Source organism: Furipterus horrens, unplaced genomic scaffold (genome assembly GCF_987537825.1).
Source record: "Furipterus horrens unplaced genomic scaffold, mFurHor1.1.pri manual_scaffold_11, whole genome shotgun sequence".
Taxonomy (NCBI): Eukaryota; Metazoa; Chordata; class Mammalia; order Chiroptera; family Furipteridae; genus Furipterus; species Furipterus horrens.
Window position 1 is genome coordinate 72,636,235 of NW_028327181.1, and position 19,089 is coordinate 72,655,323.

Genomic DNA, 19,089 nt, shown 5'->3' on the forward strand with positions numbered 1-19,089 from the left:
AAGATAGGAGGCAAGAAAACCAGTTCGAAGGCTGTTGCAGTCAATCGTGAGAGATGGTTTCATGTGCACCAAGGGGGTGACAGTGGGAAGAGATGAGTTTGAGAGATAGGTGAGAGGAGGAGACAGGAGAACTGGTGATGTTTTGACTATGACTGGTGGTGATGAGAAAGGAAGGGAGCATCAGAAAGGCAAGGAGGCTTCCAGTTGGGCAAATGGGACATGGCCCCATGGTGACTTTCACTGAGAGAGCATTTCTAGGAGAAGCAGACATGAGTATGCCAGGTTTAGGTTAATGATCAGACCTTTAAGTTAATTATTTAAACTAAAATGTTGTGATTTTAAACATCTGCATGCTAGCAATATCTCTTCCTCTAAAGTATACCTCTTAATTTTAAATGAGTCTGTGGTCTGGGTTGCAGATTATAGGTTGTATTCAAGTCGTGGGATGGACACTTCAAAACTATGTCACAGGGTAAACTACTGAACTACTCAGAGCTCAAGTTTTTTCATATCTGCTTACTATGGATAATATCATCTAACTTACTGAGTTATTTTGAAAATTCAGTTAGATAATATTCCTATATCAGGATAATGACCTCCTCAGAGATGTCTAAACTTGATCCCTCAAACCTGTGGATATTCTACTTTACATAAAAGCAGAATGAATGAAATGGTTGGAAGAAGGTGAAGGGATTAGCCAAAAACATATATACATAAGTTATAGACACAGACAACAGCTGGTAATTGCCAGAAGAAAGGGGGTGGGTGGAAAATGAATGGAGTTGAGGGAAGGGGGGTGGGGACATCTGTAATAGTGTCAACAATAAAAATAAATAAATAAAAATAATAAACTTGCAAAAAAGGAGGCTTTGCAAATGTTATTAAAGTTAGGGACTCTGCAATGGAAATGTTATCCTGGGTTATCTGGGTGGGTCCAATGTAATCCCACAAATCCTTAAAAGCAGAGACCTTTGCTTGATGTAGTCAGAGAAAAAGAGAGGCGTGATGCTAGAGGGGTCACAGATATTCAAACTTGCAGGCTTTGAAGATGGAGGAAGGAAGTCATAAGCCAAGGAGTGCTGATGGACTCTTGAAAATATGACAGAGTGCATTCTTCCTCAAGCCTTCAGAAACAAACGCAGCCCTGCCAGCACTTGGATTTTGGCCCAGTGATGGTGAAATTCCAACCTACAGAACTGTAAGATAATAAATTTGTACTTTTTTTAGGCCACTAAATTTATAGTAATTCTATATGTCAACAATAGAAAGTTAATCTATACTACCTACTTTATTAATATTAATTTAATTAACACATTTTATACAGTCGTCCCTCTCTATATTGCGGTTCACTTATCACAGGCACACTGTATCACGGGATTTTTAAAAATATTATATTTAATTATTCATCGCGGATTTTTTGCTTTATCACGGGATTTTGCACTACTGTATACATGTTGTTAAAGTTACGTAGGTTTAAGAGTATAGAATTTGTTTAAGAACATAAGTAGTGTTTATAAAAGTGTAGAAAAGGTTAATAAGGGAGTGGGAAAAGTTAATAAGGGACTGGGAATGGCTTATAAGTGTGTGGGAAGGGTTTAAGAGTTTATAAAACCTTAATATATATATAAATACTAAAATAAATGTAAGGTTCCTACTTCGTGGATTTTCACCTATCGCAGGGGGGTCTAGAAGGTAATACCCATGATAAGTGAAGGAACACTGTATAGGTAAATGAATGGGAAATTGTAAAAGTAGGAGTCAAGGAAATATTTGGAGATAGCAGGACAACAGACTGGAAACTACAGATAGATTCTGACTTCAAGTGCTTTTTGCTCACATGACCATATGACTGTTGTGCCTCCTTTTCTTTTGTTTCGCAGGTATTTCCATGACTTCCCGCCTCAGCAGAAGGGGAGGAGATGTCATGAGATTGTGAGGTGTTTCCTCCATAGGATCCCAGCAAGGAAATAGCAGCCTTGACATATGCTTTAATGTCTGTGAGTAGAAAAGCAGCAGCCAATCTTCCTACTTGAGTCCAGGGATAAAGAGAGGGCAGTGGCAGTGAAGGGGCTTGAAAGGAGGGGTGAAGTGAACTGGGAGTAGAACTCTGGGAGCTGTGCATGTGCCTCTTGTCCTGTTCTGTCAGAACCAATCTTGGATTGCATGTTCCCTCTTGCTACCTCCTACCTCCCGTCAGAAAAATAAACCTCAAAATTTTCTGTTTTTTTTTTTTTTGAAGAAGGCTATGAAGGGCCAATGAACACTCAGCTGTGTGCTACCATGTAATATAAGCTCAAAAATATTCATCAAAAAATTGGGTGTATAGGTTGCCTATACTTTAATTTAAAGGAGAAAGCTTTAAGAGAACAAAAGCTTGTTTTATTGTTATTCTTTAAAATTACTCTTTTTAATTCTTTTATTTTTAAAGGTTGATTTTTTTCCCCAAAAAATGTTGATCAGTTTGATCATTTTTGTTATTTTAGAGATTTATTTAAAAGTACAGTATTTTGATACCCTGGCTGGTTTGGCTCAGTGGATTGAGCGTCGGCCTGTGAGCTAAGTGTCGCTGGTTCGATCTTCCAGTCAGGGCACATCAGAGAAGGAAAACTCTGACCCCAAAAAACCTCCGCTGCCTTGCGGCATACCTCTTCAGGGGAAAGGCTAAGGGAGTAAACCCCGACAGAAAATCCGGAGCCGGAGTCCCTAAGGCGGTTTGACGTTGTAGTCAACACCGGCAACTCCTGCGGCGCACCTGAAGCCAAGCTGTATTGACTCCGTCTTTCCCTTGGACCCTTCAGCTGCGAAGAGAGGGGGGGTCTGCTGCATGGGCAACAGCAGACCCTCCATATCACCCTGCCCAGGCTCTGTAGCTTCAGCTTCACTGGAGAGGACACTCCAGCGTCATCACAAGATGTCGATTCAACACGGGAGGAGACAGATACCGTGTCACTCCCGAGTCGGACTGCACAGCCATTCTCGGCGGTGCAGATAGACTCTTAAGAAGCTACACCGTCGTCTCTCGAGACGGACGGCTGCCGACGACGACGACGACGACAGTATTTTGATGGTAGAAGGAAATCCTGCCTGGAGGGGCCAAGACTTCTGGTAAAAAAGGAGGATACCCAATTTTCCCTTCTCCATTAGCAATGCCTAGAGGTTCTAGGGAACAAAGCTTTTCCAGATCTAGATTGAGCCACTGCTCAGAGCTTTTTGAAATCACATTAGGGTTTTGGTTCCTAGTGTTTTCCAAAACATTGCCTACCATATCATATACTGGAAAATGATAGTAGTATCATGTGTAGGTTTCTTTAAAGGGCCATATTCTGGGGTTCTTATTTCTTCTATTACTGAGTGATGTTAAATGAGCTTAATGTTAATATTATATTTACACATGATCATAAGTGTAATGTAACAACCATGTTTTCTCATAAAATTATAAACTCTTTTCCCCTAAATCATCTCAATTTTCGATTTTGGCTCTCTTTAGAAAGAGACTCATTTAGATAGACTTTCTTTTCTGTAATTTAAACTTAGAATTTTAATATCATTCTTCACAAAACTAAGAAATATTTCAAACACAATAAAAACTGTAATTTGATGAGAGTCAATATACCCATTATTTATTTAAAACAACTCTTAACTTTGCCTTATTTTGCTTCAGATTTATTTATTATTTGTTATGAAGAAACCATTTCAGATACAGTTCAAGTCCATGTCCCCATCCTTGTTAATTTCACTCCCCTTTATTTCCAGAGATAACCACTATCCCAAATGTTGTGTTAACTATTTCTGTGATTCTTGTATATACTTTTTAACATATGATATGTCCATATCAATGAATATAATTGTTATGAAAAGAGTTTCCTTTTTTTTTACATGATATAAAAAATTACTTGACACATACTGGGAATTATTTCTTTTATGAATAATGTTTAATTGAGAGTTATCCACATTGTTATATCTACTTTAATTCAGTCATGATATGTTTATATTATAAAGTTTATCAATACATATACAAGGTTGTATTTACTAGCCTATAATAGATCATTCATTCCAGGATTTTCAATATTGCAATAATATAGTTCTTAAAAGTATGTTCTTGTGTCTATGCGAGAAAATTCCCTCCATAGTGTTTACCAAATGGAAATGCTGGATGATAGTTGGGATATGTCCATCTTAAAATTTACAAGATATTGTCGAACTACTTTGGAAAGAAAGTGTACTGTTCTGTAGTCCTACCAGCAGTGTTTGAGCATGCCAGTTCCTCCATACCCCTTTTAACACTTGGAATCGTCAACTTCTAAAATTTTTGCTTAATTGAATGGTTGTAAATGACATCTTAGGAAAAAGTAAGAGCTGGAAGAAAGTAAATCATCTTCAGAAACAAGCCCCATACTTCAGAACAAGACAAGATGGTAAACAGCTTTTTAAATTTGTAGATTTAGTTAACAACAGAAGCAGAATGAGAAACAGAAACTTGCCTTGAACTCATAATTCAGTTTAGGCTTTCGTAGATTTTAATAATCTATATGATAAGTTTGTGAGGAGAAAAACACATCTATTGGGATATGCAACCAACTTTAAAAATTGTATTCCATAGCTTTTATTGTCTTATATTTTTCCTCCCTATTTTTTAGGAACTAAACAGATCATGGGTCTTTTGAGAGTGATTAAACATTCATACTCTTAAATAGTCATCTAAATTAGATTTTATATTCAAAATGAGTTTCTAGATATCACATATCAATTTTTTGAAACAGTGGATTTAAGAGAGTTATCATTATTCTGGAGATAATCACATAAAAATATGATATTGTTTTTGATTTTTTAATTCCATTTTCTATAACAGTGAACAATAGATGTCACTGTTTTGCCAATAAAAATAACTATGAAATTATTTCATTTGATTATTTTCTTCATAAACAATCCTTGCACTGGACAGATAAGTTACAGGGTTTTGGTAGAAAAATCTCAAACACTGGCAGCATCTTTTAAATATTAATATCAGCTAGTGTTTTCTCTAAAAAACACATTAACATAATCAACTTGATTCTTTTTGAATCATTTTAAATATAACTAATATAAAACTGCTAATTTTTACACCTTTATATTAATGTTTTGACAATTAGGTGGCATTACAAGGAAAGTTAGAGTATAGGCTCAGGTCAGAGAAAGAAATCTGTCAGAGTATGATTAATATTTTAGGCCCATGCAATATCGAGTAAGATTATCTGATTGACAGGAAATCTATACAAAGTAGAAATCAGAGATATAGAGAGATTAAAAGTAGTGCAATTGGGTCCTATTCTGAAGGATGGCCAAGTGATGGACTGCACTCCAAATCTCATGGTTGGAGTTAAGCCATATTCAAATTTATACCACTTTTTGCCTAAATGAATCCAAAGTTATCAAGAAGTGAGGTAAAGTTCCTAAGCTATAGCGGGAGCATTTAGAAACAGTTTCAACTAAGTGTATATTTTTCTTATATCTGGGGTATATTATGCAAGAAGATTAGGTTAAAGGAAAAGAAGACTTAAAATTTATCATCCCTTTTCTTAAGTTTTCCATTGATAATGTACCTGAGGCCAGAAAGACAGAGAGAGAGAGAGATTGAGAGAGAGAGAGAGAATCAGAAAGTTTAGGGAATGAGCAACAGCCACCCCCTGAATGCAGCAAGCTGTCTGTCCTGATTATATTTGTAAAGTAGTTTTGGATTAATGAAGCCCTTTCCTACTCATTACCCAGGCGGCTCTCTGACATCTCCACCCATTGCAAAATGACCTCTGGAGCAAGCCTTTCACTCAAGCTGATCTCTGAAACGTTATTAATGACCTACAAATTGTCAAAAGTCACTGATTTGCTCTTAAGTGTGTCTTCTATTCAGTAACTGCTTTAAAAAAAAAATCATAGTAAACTACTCCCTCCCTTTTAATTCTCTCTGCCCATGCTTTCTGTACTACTTTATTTCTTCCTGGTTTTTCTTCTACTTTTCTGACCTCTCTTTCACTAACAGTTTTCCACTTTCTTGTCCATTAAATATTCAAGTTCTCAGATTTTTGCCTGTGGCTCTTTTCTCTCTGAATGTTTTCCAAAATGATTGTGTTGGTAGTGAAATATTTGAGCCACCTTATGTACAATTCATCACTCAACAAATATTTATTTTCCTCTGTGTACCAGGTGCCATATTAGATCCTGGAGAACAGAAGTCAGTAAGAATAACCTCATCTCTCCCCTCAGTCCTTTGCTTCTTATAAGGCAAAGGGCATGTGTGGGAATATATTGAATTATTGACTGACGTATCTACACCTCCTTCATTGCCTTCATCCATCAAACACATTTTCTTGTGCTCTCAGTCCCTACCCCAGCATCAAGAAATTATGAGATTACACTTTTAGGGAAAAAGTTATTAACATAGAAACTCAGGGAAAAAGAAATGGGTAATATTCTATTTTTGAAGATTCAAACAGACTTTTGGAACTGACAACAGAAACAATAGAGGGAGAGATTTGATTTGCTAAAATAGAGATCTTTAGGACTCATGCCATAAAGTTTATTCCATATACAACAGAGTTGTTCCTGCCTGCCCAAATAAGATCCCGTGGGCTATTGAATAGGAGAGAGTAAGACGGGGAAGGGATATAGCAGAGGGACAGGTGTGATCTGAGTCCTCTTCCCTTTGAGCTGTATCCTAACCAGTGTTGGTAAAACCATATAATGACTTAAGAACCCAAGAAGTGAAATAACTTATGTTTCCTTTCCTGATTGGGTTCCTAGCAGCTAACAAGTCCCCCCACAAGGGAAAAGAGAGCTGCATGTGGCCAAGTAATGACTGAATCCGAGCTTCCAGAGCCTCATGGCAGGTCTCTGGTTGTTGGCGGCTAACCACCAAATGTTTTCCTGTAGGGCTGACCGTGGCAGAGACGTGACAGTGGATGTCAAAGGACCTGGGGAAGCCCAGGGGCTATGACAAATGAGTAGCTTTATCAGGTGTGCCATGGCCTTTCCTACTAGAAGTCAGTTTGGAGGGCCGAGACCAGGTGGGTGCCAGTGTAAAGATTGACTCCTTCCTTAGATCGACTTTTTTTTAGCACAAGCAACTGCTGAAGACAAACATTCACCAGTGACAACTGTCCATGAGAAGATGTTAGTTTCAGCCATTGGGCAGAATGGTTTCTCAAAATAGATTAAAAAAAATTTCAGTCAAAGACAGTTATACTTTTTTTCCTACTCTAGCTAGGTAAAATAAATGGAACATATAAATATCCCCACATGAGTGTTGACAACTTATAAGGGTCAGAGATCATGGGAGATGCTAATAATACCCTGAATAAGGCATTGTTTCTGATCTCAAGGATCCTAAATTTTATTGAGAAAGACAAAGTTGAGTCAGCTTTTTGCTGGTTGTCTTTACTTACACCAGAGAATTCAGCCTACTTACTGCTTTGAAGGACTGTCTTTTTACTTTTGGTTAACTGGGTTGCTCCTTCATCATTTCAGATTTGGAGACGGATCTTTTCTTTTTTTCTGAAGTTTTCCCCTGTCCCTTTAGCTAAGTTAACCATCAACTTCAACATTCCCAAAGCACTTCTTCGAGCTGGATAGCACATTTTTATGTATTTCTCAATAGTGCAAGGCTTTGTCCCCTTATTTAAATGATAGACTTCTTAAAGGCAGGAATGATTATACAGTAAGTCCATGTTACTAACTTCAGCATCTAGTGCACACAATGTTATCGATAAAATCTTATTAGAACTTTTTATTTCCCGAATCACTCTGTGAGATTAGTGTTGCCTCTTTAGACTTTTTAAATACAGGTTTGAAGATAACAAAGAATACAAAGGGTCAAATTTTTTGTTTGAAGTCACATAGCTACTACGTGGCAAAGCTTTAAGTCAAATGCAAAATATTTGACTCTAAATTTGGCATTGTTGCTCAGTTATTTTCTTTGGTTTCAGTCTCAGCATCTGTAACCATGTCCAGATAGCATAAGATTAACGATTCAAGTTCACTAATGTGTCCCAGTGTCATCTCCTTCTCATCTGTCCTCCCAGACCTCATGACAAACATACACTTAAGCATGGTGTATTAACTGGCACCACATCATAACTTTTATTTTCAATTATTTCAGAGTAAAAGTCGTTGTACTTGTTGCTTTGAGGATTTCTCCCATTCACCCCCACATCCTGATTATTTCATTTATTTCCTCTGTTACCATTCAAGCCTTTGTGTTCTACCTCTGGCTGGTAGATGGCTTTCTTCATGTTCATGATCACCTCTAATACCCAAGTACAGAAGGCTTTCTGGGTCTGTCCAGTTTTTCTCTTCAATTATTGATTGGTTCAATATCTTGTTTAAGCCATTAAAACCTGTTCTTCTTTCTATTAACTTCTGAGACTCTTTTTTCTTTACGATTAGAAAGAAAATGCCTTAAATAGAAAAAAATCACATTTCAGAAAAATCAAGTATTAAGGTTTCCTATCAGCAGTTGCTCCTTTGAGAATAAATGGCCGGTTTACTGGAAGATAATATTCTGTACTTTGAATAACAGGCAATTTTGACATTTTAAAAGGCAGTGCATGCTAGAAACTTTGTTTCTGCTATTAGACTGATACTTTAAATCAGTAATCAAATTGCAAAAAAATAATTTACTTATTTAACCAGCATATAAATATTTACCCAGGGCTCTCTTGCTACTTATTATGTAGATTGTTGAAAATAATTTTACTGAAGAAAATAATAAAATAATAGTGTAAAAACCTTAGTATCATAGAGTAATTATGTGAAGAAAAATTTGAAATCATGAAACCTTAAATTCAGTATTTCAAAAGTTGTTTTATTAATTGCAGGTTTATGCAACAATTCAAAATGAGTTTGTCTACTACAGAAATGGAGAAAAGCTACTTTAATTAACAGATAGACATAGCTTGTAATTTGCATGCCAACTTTTTGTGTGCATGTGAATTATTCTAAAGTACTGACAGTATTTATTTTTCTCACGTTTGGAGCTCTTACGTTTTCCAAACAATCTTGTTAAAACATTAATTTATTTTAAGTTCTTCCTTTAAACTTCAGGGCATCAGTATGAACTGTCAACAACTTTCTGTTAGTGAACCCCAATTAATTTATTTTCTGAAATTTCCATTTACATAATATCTTATTTTCTAATGTTTATATTAAATTTTATGCATTCATTTCAAGATAATTTCAAGTACCATCCATACTTTCAGAAAAAAAAAAAACATTAGTGGAAATATTCATGTGCACTTGTTAAGGAGGAATGACAACACAACAGAAGTAATTGTACTAAGACTGATTAGCAAGCCAGCATTTTTTTTTTTTACTAAAGGAGAAATTTTAAATTAACTGTGTTATGTATATGTAAATGTCAGAATCCGTAAGAAAAATTTGTAACTGTATATGTAAAATTGTATGTGTATATACACATACACTCATGAACATAAACCGATTTGTTTATACAGCTCTTCCAAAGAAAGAGTTGAGAAAATTTGGAGTTAAATGCTCTCAGGGCATTCTTTTATTGCTTTTGGAAGTTTTCTCAATTTCCAAACTTTCAACAGATAAGCAAAAGCTAAATATAAACCCACTAATAATTAATAAATATGTCCCTAGATGGCAAATAATGCATTCAACATTATCCTGTAGTTTCTGTATCCACTTCCCAACAACGGGTACCATTAGGTATCTACATTGATATGCTACTCTCCCTTACTTGCTAAATTTCAGCATAGAATAACAATGTCTTTAATTTCATTGCAATTGATTAGAATTTATAAGAAATTTTATTGATATATAGTTTGTCTCCAAAATTGCATATAAAATGCATAAATCATTATTTACACCATTTATGTCAATGAATATGCTATTATCAAGATAGGGTGACAAAGCTATTTAATAAGGGCAAGATTAAGTTGAATAAAATACCAAAATACTTCTGTTTAGGAAGGTATCAAAGAACAAAAAGGCAGTCAGGATATAATGGGTCAAAATTACAGAGAGCTGCAGCAAAAGAAAGTGGATTTGTGATTGCCCAGGACTGGGGTCTAGGGTATTAAGGGATGATGCCTAAGGGGGCAAGGTTTCTTTTGGGGGAAATAAAATGTTTTAAAATTTATTGTGGTGATGAATTCACAGCTCTGTGAATATACTAAAAGCTATCTTAAAAAAAAAAGATCATAGAGAAAAAGAAAACTACTTTGAGTGAATCATTACATTCACTCCTGTCTTTTCCCTAAGGCTGATTTCTGAGTGTGACCAGTATGCCCAAACAAAGCAGTAGTCAAGTAAATATTGTTGGAAGTCTCACATATACAGTTTCCTAATAGTTCAAGATTGAATTTCAGGCCTACTAGAGCCAATAGTACTGATTTTGGAGAAGAGGGGACCATAGAGAAGTAAGACATATATTCTGTGTGCAAATTCTTCTTTCAGTATCTGCTAAGTCTAAACCTAAAGGATATTCTAAAGGGGGAAAAACATAAAGCTGTTGAAAAGAAGCTTAAAAACTTAGCAGATAATTTAGCAAGCTCATAGTTTGGGGAAAGAAACTTCCACAAAGGTGGAAAATTTCAATTAAGATGTCAGACATGTTATACCCTAAAATTAAGAGGAACCAGAATTGTGGATCAAGGTGATATTTCCTTACTTTATGGATCTTCAGAAAGAAAAAAACAATTTTTCTTTGAAGGAATATAACATCATGCAGAGCTTCCACATTATTGCATACATAATGTTCAACATTCAATCAAAACTTAGGAGACATGCTAAAGAAAGTACCAAATAGCTGAAATCAACAAGAAAAATAAACAATTAAAAAACAACAGGTAAGACAGATGTCACCAAAAGGACAGAGATCTACTTTTTAAAGAGTCAAATGAAAATCCTAAAACTGAAAGTAAAAGCTTAAATTTAATAATTTAATCTATAATTTTAACAGAAGAACAGAAATAGAGGACTAGTGAAACAATAGATACATTATTAGATGATGTGCTTATTAAAGCATTAAAAAACAAATGAATAAAACTAGATAAAATAGTATGAGATATGTAGAACATAGTGAAAACTACTAACGTATTTGTAATTAGAGCCCAAGGTGGAAAGTTCTAGAGACAAAAATAATATTTGGAGAGACAAAGGTTGATAATTTTCCAAAACTGACAATGAATATTATATGACAGATTAAAATGTTCTATGAAATACAAAAAGGATAAATACAAAGAAAATCATACCTTGTCACAACATTGTAGAAAAAAACAATGCTGGCAATCAAAGACAAGCAGAAAAACTTTAAAGTTTCTTCAAAGAACAGTTAATTCTTAATAGGAAAAGTAGAATGAGTAAAACAAAAGAATTTATGTTTATAATGCTAAATTTTGTTTAAAAAAGTAGAAGAGTAGTCAACCAAATATTCTATAAGCAGCAATAATATATTTTAAAAATGAAAGTGAAATAATGACATTTTAGGCTGAAGGTAGACATCAACAAAAGGCCTATTATCATGTCCTTACATTTGAATTATTCAAGAAGAAAAATGATCTCAAATTAATACAATAGAGTAGCAAATAATCAAGAACCTGTGAAATAATAAATGAATAAGTAATTTAAATGAATACTGTGTATAATGATGTATTGTAATCATAGAAATATTTGTAGAATTAAATGACAAAAAGTAAAGCTAAGAAAGGAATAATGACTTGAAATATTTTAAGGTAGTGTCATTTCCAAGAGGAAATAAAAATGCAACTTAATAATGAGGTTGCATGCTTTAATTTCAAAGGTGATTATAAATGAAGAGTATAAGAATATGTAGGTGGCAGGAATTAGAGGGGAAATAATAAACAACAAAATAAAAATAACTTGATTGACACAAAGAAAAAATCAGAAAAGTAATTAAATACTGAGTCAATAAATAGAAAACAAATAATAATGCCATAGCCATAAATGTAAATATAGTCAGTTACATTAAATGCAAATGGATGAGATTCTGTAATTTAAAAGAACGTGAATTAGAGCCAACTTCATATTGCTTATAAAAATAACTGTTAACTATAAACACAGAAAAATTCAAAATAAAGCAATGATAAACTATATACCATGCAAATGCAATCTGAAGAAAAACTATTATGTTTGTACTAATTTTGGAAAATACAGAAATAAATCATAGGAAATTACAAGGAACAAAAATGAATGTTAAAGATGAATTGAACAGAAATATATAATCCCAAATGTATATGCAACTAGTAACATAGCCTAAAATATATATAAACTGAAAACTGTCAGAACAACAACAAAAAGCTTACACAGTCTGAGAATTTAATATCTTTCTTGGTAATTAACAACAGTCATTAAGTGTTACAGAAGATTTGAACATGATTTACAAACTTGACCTAAAAATCATAGGAATATAGCAATTCTTGTAAGAACTCTTTGGTAAAATAAATGGAAGTTAACTATTGAATATTTTGAAAGTTGAGTATTCAATTCTTTAAATAACAAAAATATGACATTATTATTTAGATGAATGAGTGTTTATAAATTTATAACTTTAAAAGCATAGAAAACCTGAGAAGTCCATGATCTAAGTATTGAGCTCAAAAAGTTTGAAAAAAAGTAAAAAGAACTCCTGTTCTTTTTAAATGGGACAACTGTAATAGAACAATAAAAAAAAGAAATTAAATTAAATTAAAAATAAAAATAAAAAGAGTAAACATGGAATGAAACAGAAAGAAAATATACATTAGAGGAAATAAAATGGCTAGGGGTTGTTTCTTTGAAAACACTAATATAATTTATAAGCATATTGCAAGTCTGATTGAATAAAAAATAATAAAGTTACAACTTAGTGTCAGGCATGGAAAATTAGAAACCAATAATATGTAAATTAGAGATAATGAGTATACTATGGTTCTATGACAATAAATTAATATAGTGCTGGTATAAGAAAAAATACTAAATCTAAATCTGAATGATCTTATAGCCATTAAATATCTTGAGTCTGTACAATCTCATAAAGAGAGCTCTGCATAAAATAAGATTCATTGGGTAAGCTAGATGGTGGAATAGGAGGTCCCCAGCTTCTGTCTCTCCCAGTTAATGATATAATAGCCACCCACAGGAAAAAATGACTTTGTGGGAGCTCCAGTGAACCCCAAGACTGAGGACAGCCATGTTGAGAAGGCAGGACCATGCCCTCGAGGCAGATTTGCCAAACATGGTCCCAGTTGCAGGCTGAAAGAAGCCCCATGTCCTTATGGACTTAGACCCACTTGGTACAGGCCTTGAAACTAGTTCCATTTGCTGCTGTCCATGGAGGCATTCAGATGAGCAGAACCTGGCTCCATTCAGAGCCCAAACAATGGTTTTTAGAAGATAGCAAAGGAGAATGATTTGGGACAGGTAGAGATTTATGAAATAGGGCTTCACTATTAAATTAAAAAATTGGTAAATTTAACTATTAATTCTATAAATTTCTTATCATAAAAACACATCATTAAAAGAGTGAACAGGTATTTCACAGGATGGAAGAAGATATTTGAAATACATATATCAAAGAAGAATACACATTGACAACACATATATTGCACAAAAAAGAATGACTAAATGGCTAATAAGTATTTGTACAGATGTTAGAGAGAGAGAGAGAGAGAGAGAGAGAGAGAGAGAGAGATTCAACATTAGTCATTAGAAAAAAGAAACCCAAAACCAAAGACAAGTTAAAACCATAATGAGATACCTTTCCATGACACATTAGAAGGTAAAAAATTAGATTTAAAAAATAACAATACTAAGTGTAGGCAAATATATGGAGGACCCATAATTCTTGTAAAATAATGATAGTTGTGTAAAACTGGTGCAAGTCATTTGAAAAATTCCTTGGCATGACCAATTATGCTGAATATATACATACTATGTATCCAAGAATTCCAGTCCTATCATCCTTAGTTATTGCTTAAAACAAAAATAACTAAATTTTCCACCATGACTAAAATTTATAAATTAATGAGATATTTATGAAGTGGAAGACTATAGAACTGTGTAAACAGGTCACAGGTAATTTTGGTTGCAAGAGAGAAGACAGAGGAGCAAGAATATCAAGTATGATCCCATTGATATGACAAAACCACATTTTTTTTCTTTTTTTAAGAGGCAAGCTTATGCATGATGACTTTAGTCAGAATAGGCCTTACCTGTGATGCAGGGAATAATGATGAAAATGAAGCAGGAATGAGGCTTTTGGGGCACTGACTATGTTCCATACCTTAATACATACAGTGGTTACAGAGATGCCTTCACTTTGTAAACATTCATGGAATGATATAGTTCAGATTTTGTACCTAACTGTATGTTACAGTTCATTAAAAGAAATAAAATACAAAAAATGGTGTTACTGATATCAAAATATTGAAACTCTGAATACAGGTTAATCTAACTTGTGTATATGGCAGGAGCAGTGGTGGAGGGCAGGGTGAGGGTTAAGGGTAGTAGGAAAACAACAGGACAATGACAATAACAAGAACAATAATAACTAAGTACTAGTCATTGGCAGGACAGATGAGAGAGAAGGAGGGAGAAAATAAATCACCTTCCAATCTGTTAAAAGAGATGCTATAATTATTGTGGTTTATATAGAACATATAGAAGGAAATAGTTCAGTGGGCCTAAGTCACTTGCCTAAAATTACAGATATTTATATAATAGAATCGGGACAGGAACCCAGGTAAAATTCTTAACTCCATACTTTTTCATTTCATAAAAAAGTAACTTAGATTAAAAATATCTCATTCTTAAAGGAAGATCATTTTGTGCCAAAGGACAAATTTTCAAAGTTTTGTTTACTTTAATGATAATATATAACTTGACCTGCATAGATAAACCAGCAGGGTGGGGGGGATATTAAGAGGGCATAATATTGACTAATTACTAAAGACCAGATGTTCCTGGTGATCCTAATTGTTTTATACTGATAAATGTTGCCTAAGACATTACTATTCTATTCCATAGTAATGTGTCAGAAATCTCAAGGTAAGTGAAACCTTTGTAACTTTAAAAGAAAAAATAAGCCAGGTCTGCCAAAAGTAGTTACAGCATTGGAACACTAATTTTCTGTGTCCCCAAATTTCCCCATCCTAACATGCACTTTGTTTGCAAATCATTCCATTTTATTTTTAAAGGAGTTTGGAGCTGTTAGACTTGGAACCAAAAGATGCTTAATTATTCTATTATGGTATTTCATAAATAAAAATGCTTGCTGAAGGTAGATGTATATTAGATTATTTAACATATTTATATTTTCATATAAGATTAGTGTTTTTGTTTGCAGAATAATGGACTCTGTGATCCCCAAATAGGAAAATTTTCTCCTTATTGAACTGATCTTAGGCATTGATATTGATCACATTCTTCATGAAGTCTTTATAGAAAGTGTCTCACTTCAGATGAAAACATTTCTACTATGGCTTTGCTGACTTGTTCTCTACTTTAACTGGAAGGGTGAAGCCTTTTTATATGACTCATGTAAGCGCAGAATTTGGTAAAGGGAGTGAGGGGAAAAAAAGCTTAAAGACACCATAATCAATACAGTCAATGCTTATGCAACACTCTCTCTCTCTCTCTCTCTCTCTCTCTCTCTCTCACACACACACACACACACACACACACACACATTTATCATTCCCAGGATGCATAGTACTTTGTAATTTCAACTCAGAGATGAAAAATAAAAATCCCTCTTAATTCCAGTCTCTCACATAGTCTCTTAAAGAAAATTCCTCCCTACCCCATCCTCCAAGATGACTAGAGCTTAGAGACCATCTGAGTCTATACATCAATGCAACATAAAAAGATTCATGAGAGTTATTAGTTACTGCACTGTGTACTCTTTGCTGTACTCCAAGTTTTGTCCCTTGAATCTACAGTATTTTACTTTCCTAGCCACAAATTTGGAGTCTCTTGATTCTTCACAGCTAGGTTTTTCAACAGTAGGGTTGTTTAATTTCACTATTATTGATATTTTTAACCAGATAATTATTTGTTGCTGGAGGCTGTCTGGTACAGTGTAGGATGTTGAACAGCATCCTTGGCCTTCCACCCACTATCTGCCATTATCTCTACTCCCCTGTACCCAGTTTTGGCAACAGAAAATGTTTTCAGACATTGCCAAATGTCCCTGAGAGGCAAAATGGTTCCCAACTGGGAACCACTGTCCTGCAGAATGACAACACACTGCAGAAATATGGAGGAAGAAAGAGAGAGACATTTCTGGTGAGCATTTTAACATGTTATAGGCTTTCCAGAAGGATCTTTATACCTAGATAATTAAGGCAATTTTTATTCATAAGAGAGGTAGCAATGTATCCGGGATTTCAGGTCTGATCTGTAGTCATTAGCTTCACTCTACCTTTCTCTTCTGTTGGAGGTCAGCTTGTAATAATTTCAGTTTCATTTGAATTTCGGTCAGAATACCTATTTTCTGCTCCAAAATAGACAATAACTTGGCAATGAAAAAATGAAGATCATAGTTTACCCCAGCCTCTGCCTCCTGAAGGTTCTCCCCTGGCCATTGGCTTGATTCCTTCCATGATGTTGCCTCATCCTCCATTAATAGAGTGGATAAAGTTTTAATTTCTCTAGTCTCTTCCTCCTCCTCCTCACTCTGTGTACATGACATTTTAATAAATTCATCGCTTTGAAGGGACACTTCTGAATTTTTAATGTGATTTTCCAACATCCTTGGCACCTCATGTCCAACCGGATAGGGACAAAGATGGTGGGGCCTGAAATCTAGAGTTAACTCTTTTACTCTACTTGCATATCTTAAAGTGTTGAGGGTGTTTTCACAGGAAGACATCCCTGGAGAGATAGTAGCAATCATGCAAGTGGAAGCGTTCTGGCCTATAAAGGAGTCCCGGAGCACCTGGGTGAGTTTGCTGGCTCTGAACGGGGCATGAGACTTGTTCTGACCCAAAGCCCGGATGCATTCCTTGAGCGTGAGAAGACTCTTATTAATGTCCGCCCCTTCCAGCTGCCTTCTCCTGTTGGCCTTGGCAGTGTCTGCGCCCCTTTCATTCCCAGCTAAGTCAACAAGAGAAAACTTGCCGTGCGTTTTCCCTCGCGACTTGAGGATGACCTGGAATACAGCGTGGCTCCTGGAAGAGTGGGCGTTGACTGATGTCTGTCCGGAAGTCCGGCAGCTGTTCCCCAGTTCCACGAGGTTCAGCAGATCTTCCACACAACACACCTCCTTCTCCTGAAGCCCGACCACCTGGACTTGCTGATTGCCGTCCTCAAGGACCTGGAGCAGCTTCTTGCAGTTCAACAAATCATACACCTTGCCCCCATAAATCTCAAAAAACGTGCCATAGACTTTGAGGTCCAGCTTCTGATATGCTGAGGTTTTGAGCAGGAGGAAGACATCCCGCGCCACCAGGGCGTAAATGCCTCTAGAACAGTCGTGGGCCTTTCCTGAAAAGGCGCCACCCATAGTGTGCGTTTTCCCGCTACCTGTCTGCCCATAGGCAAAGCAGGTGGCCATGCCCTTGACGAAGATGGACTCCACCAGCGGCCGGGCGGTGAACTGGTACACCCGCTCGTTGGAAGCCGTGTCATCGAAAGCGTGGTCGAAGCAGAAGGCCTGGTTCTCCAGGTAGCGAGTGAGGTCCACCTTTTGCTTGGACGCGTGCACCAGGACCACGTTGTCCGAAGGGATGGTGATGATATCCAGGTCCTTCAGGGAGGTCTCGTGCTGATTGAGAGGCCGCTTCCTCACGCAGACGCAGATCCGCCGGTCCTCCGGGGGCGCCGGGCTGGACAGCTTGCTGCTGTCCAGGTGCCTGCGGTACTCTTCGATCATGCGCATGATCTCACAGTTGGGGTTTCCCATGTGCACATCCAGGGTGCGTTGGACTCGGATCTCCAGCTGCAGCCGTCGGCGAGTTTCCCGCTGCTTTTGCAGTTTCTCGATCTCCCGGAGGCACGGAGACTTTTTCCACTTCATCAGGCAAGGACTGCTAGGGACTTGCACAGCTAGGCTGTCTCCTGAGGGTGTTTCGTTTTTCTGGGAGATCGTGGCAATCCACTGCGCGGCCACAGGTTGGTCCCCAGTGGCCGAAGAGGGCACTGGAGGCAAAGGGGACAATGACCTGGGTGGCGCGGATTGTTCAGCAGAGGCCAGCGCTGGATTCAACAGGAATATGGTCTCTAGATCAACCTTTTTGCCTTTTTTGACTCCTTTTTCGACCCACTCTACCGTGACCCAAGGGTTTTCTCTTTTGAACTCTGAGACCACAGCGAGGTGGATCCGCCTGTCACTGCGCTGGATTGCCACGCAGATGCCCACTTGGATGCCTCGGAAGTGGGCCTTCAAGGGTGTCAAGGACGAGAGGCGCTGCACAACAGGGGGACATAACCGGCTGGCCATGGTGAATGAAGATGGTGCCAGGGCTCGCTTCTGGGGTCTTTGGGGTTGGAGCAACAGAACCTGAGCCCAAGCCAGCCTGAAGTGCCCAGAGCATTGAGCGCACTTTGTTTGTACCCGCCTTTGTGACCCTCCCACACTAGGTCCCCACCTGGGGCCACTCATGTCACAAAGAAGTAGGGATGAGCCCAGGCAGAGGCAGATTAAGGTTGGCTGAGGCCCTGGGCGCAGAAAAAAATATTTGGCCCCTTAAAAAAAGGAGAGAGACAGGGAAAATAAAAATACATGATTTTGCGGGACCCTTCAGAAGTCTGGGCCCAGGGTGCGTGCCCGGTGCTCCCGCCGTTAAGGCTGTCCAGGGCCTCTAGGTGAAAAGTGGGTGTAGGGGCTAGAGAAAAGGCAGCTGGAATAGAGATTGTTCTCTGCCATTGAGAGTGTAGAGATCGGAGTTAGGAATAGCGTATATGCTCCATGGACATTTGTGCCTAAGCTTTAGAAACACATTCTTCCCTGAAATCTTCACTTGCGATCTCAAAGCTATGTGAATTAATTGAGAACAGGTGAGTGTTCCCTTAAACTTCCACCGTCCAGCGGAGAAACAGTGAAGGTGACACTGTTTGCAAATCACAGGCTTGTAAGGACAGGATCCCAGAGAAACT

At 36.8% G+C, this 19,089-nt stretch overlaps 1 protein-coding gene across 1 annotated transcript; it reads right to left on the reverse strand.

Moving 5' to 3' along the window:
• Positions 1-16,405: 16,405 nt before the first annotated feature.
• On the reverse strand, positions 16,406-18,433 carry KIF2B (kinesin family member 2B). Its single transcript, XM_090291480.1, has one exon. It carries the CDS (start codon positions 18,431-18,433, stop codon positions 16,406-16,408), a length of 2,028 nt encoding a protein of 675 aa, XP_090147606.1.
• Between the last annotated feature and the right edge of the window lie 656 nt (positions 18,434-19,089).